This window comes from Dreissena polymorpha, chromosome 6 (genome assembly GCF_020536995.1).
Source record: "Dreissena polymorpha isolate Duluth1 chromosome 6, UMN_Dpol_1.0, whole genome shotgun sequence".
NCBI classification, from domain to species: domain Eukaryota; kingdom Metazoa; phylum Mollusca; class Bivalvia; order Myida; family Dreissenidae; genus Dreissena; species Dreissena polymorpha.
This window is the reverse complement of record NC_068360.1, coordinates 99,804,527-99,807,059: the sequence shown is the minus strand read 5'-3', so window position 1 is coordinate 99,807,059 and position 2,533 is coordinate 99,804,527. Positions and strand designations below refer to the sequence as shown.

Here is a 2,533-nt window from a genome sequence, read left to right as displayed (position 1 = left end):
AATGCGTCAAAAACAGGTAAATAATTCAATTAACCATAACCCGATGCATTTTTATATACAAATAAACACTATTTCTACCCTTATATTGTTTCTAAGTAACACAAAATCCCCTATTTATGAGTATTTCCCATGTTACATCGTTACGGTCTGCGCATGCGCGAAGCACTTGCTGTAAACACACTAAAGTTTAGGTCACACTCAACCAATTGTTCCTTAATTGAATTGTTAAAATCAATTAAGAAACAATGGGTTCACTTTGAGAATTCCAATGAAACACATTTTTTTTCAGAAACAACGTATCAGACTGATGAAATGCAAGGCATATTCTAGGGAAATGATGATGAGTGCATACAAGGCAGTGAAAGCTGACCATTTGCCAGTTGATAGAGCAGCAATCATGTATGGTGTGTCAAAGCAAACACTGAGGGACAGAGTGTTGAACAAAGTCAAGATCAGCTCAAGGTGGGGAAAAAATTCATTATTCACCCATGAAGAAGAAGAACTGCTTGTTAGCCATCTGGAAGGGTTGGCCCAGGTTGGGTATGGCATTAATCGCTCTCAGTTGAACATTCTTGCAGGTGATTTGGCTGTGAAACTGGGTAGACGTTTAACTGACTCCAAACTAAGCAACAACTGGTATTATGCCTTCTTGAGACGATGGACACACAGGCTGAAAGTCATTAAACCAAGGGGTCTTTCATCAACAAGAGCAGCCGCTGTCACACAGGAGAATATTGACAGCTACTTCATGGATTTGGATGCTATTCTTACCAAGTACTCCCTGAAGTGTAAGCCACATCTAATTTATAATCTGGATGAGACTGGCATTCAGCCAGAGCATCGACCATCAAAGGTTATCACAGGAGTTTCGTCAAGCAAAACTCAAGCTGTCACCTCTCCGAATACAGGCACCACAACCATTATAGCGTGCGTAAATGCGGCCGGAACAGCACTACCCCCTTACTATGTGTTCAAGGGAAAACGAACAAACGATGACCTATTGAAAAATGCAGCAGTTGGTGCCAACTACGCCATGTCGGATTCTGGATGGGTAAACGGGGAGGTATTGATGAAGTACCTTGAAGAACACTTTCTGAAATTTGTTCAACGAGGATCAAGTGACATTTCCCAACCTATACTGCTCATATATGATGGCCATGCTTCACATGTCTCAATTGACATAGTCAACTGGGCAAGAGAGCACAATGTCATACTGTTTGTGCTACCCCCACACAGTTCTCATGCCCTCCAACCATTGGACATTACATGTTTTGGGCCGTTCAAGTCTATTTTCCACAATGAATGCCATCTATACATGGCTAAGCAGAGGGGAAGAGTCATTACAAAATATGACATAGCTGACTTGTCCGGGAAGGCTTACTTAAAATCCATGACACCAGCAACAATCCAGTCTGGATTCCGGAAAGCTGGCATATTGCCATTTGATCCGACAAAAGTTCCAGCAGAAATGATAGTGCCGTCTAAATCATTCCCCAAAATCATTTCAGAATTGCCAATTAGGACCATGAAAGAGCTCCTAGATGAAAAGGTAACGGAAACAGCTCCAAAAGCCAAACTTGAAAAACCAAAAGCTAATAAAAGTAAGACACAGGACAAAAAGAAGAAACCAAAAATGGGTGGAAAGGCCATTACAGAAGACTCTACATACTTTCAGCTGCTAGAATACCAACAACAGAGAGAAGAAAATAACACAAACGAAAAAACAAATAGATCAAAACAAAATTTGCACAAATCACCCCAACCAAGCACAAGCAAAGGAAATATCGTGGACTCTGACATTGAAAGCGAAATTGAAGACGAAGGTCCAGCTAACAACTGTTGTATATGCAAGAAGTTTTCGCCGCCAGGATTGGATCAGTGTGATGAACGTGTGATCGTCAAATGGGCCCAGTGCACAGCGTGTGGTCATTGGTACCATCTGCGATTTTGTTCACAGATCAGAGTAGTGCGTCGGCTATCTGATTTCTTCTGTCCGCATTGTGCTGAAAGAGAGTGTTAAATCTATTGACAGTTACTTCATCTGTTAGGTTGTTTAAAAAGTATTTTTATTAAATTGTTATGGATCAGTTAATTTCATTCCATCAGTATGTAATGTTTATAATTGTTATTGTTGTTGTGTAAATAGTAAGTGACTAACAAGTAATTATTGAGTTTATGCACAACAATGACTTTTGCATATTTGTCAATAAAATCAATTGTGAAGATATTTTGCAATTTCTGTTTATTAACATTTATTGCATTAGCTTTATTAACAGAATTTTGCTGTTTTAATTCTTAATTATTGATCAAATAATTTGTTTGTCATTTAAATTATTTATTGTTATAGAAAATAAAAGTGCATATGTATTTCAATAAAATTTTATGATTATTGTTTGAAATAAATAAGTTATAAAACACACACACACACACACACACACACACACAATAAAGCACTTACTTGGTTTGCATATTACATTCAATAAAGAATGTAACCTGCAGTTTATATTGCATTAGTGTGTTTACCGCATGACAT

The 2,533-nt window shown here is 38.1% G+C and overlaps 1 protein-coding gene across 1 annotated transcript; it reads left to right on the top strand.

Moving 5' to 3' along the window:
• Window positions 1–334: 334 nt before the first annotated feature.
• On the top strand, window positions 335–2,020 carry LOC127835942 (uncharacterized). Its single transcript, XM_052362363.1, has one exon. The coding sequence runs from the start codon at window positions 335–337 to the stop codon at window positions 2,018–2,020; it is 1,686 nt and encodes a 561-aa protein (XP_052218323.1).
• Window positions 2,021–2,533: the final 513 nt, after the last annotated feature.

Excerpts from the sequence above, each read along its gene's own strand:
- LOC127835942 (XM_052362363.1), top strand. The coding sequence starts at position 335 with ATGATGATGAGTGCATACAAGGCAGTGAAAGCTGACCATTTGCCAGTT.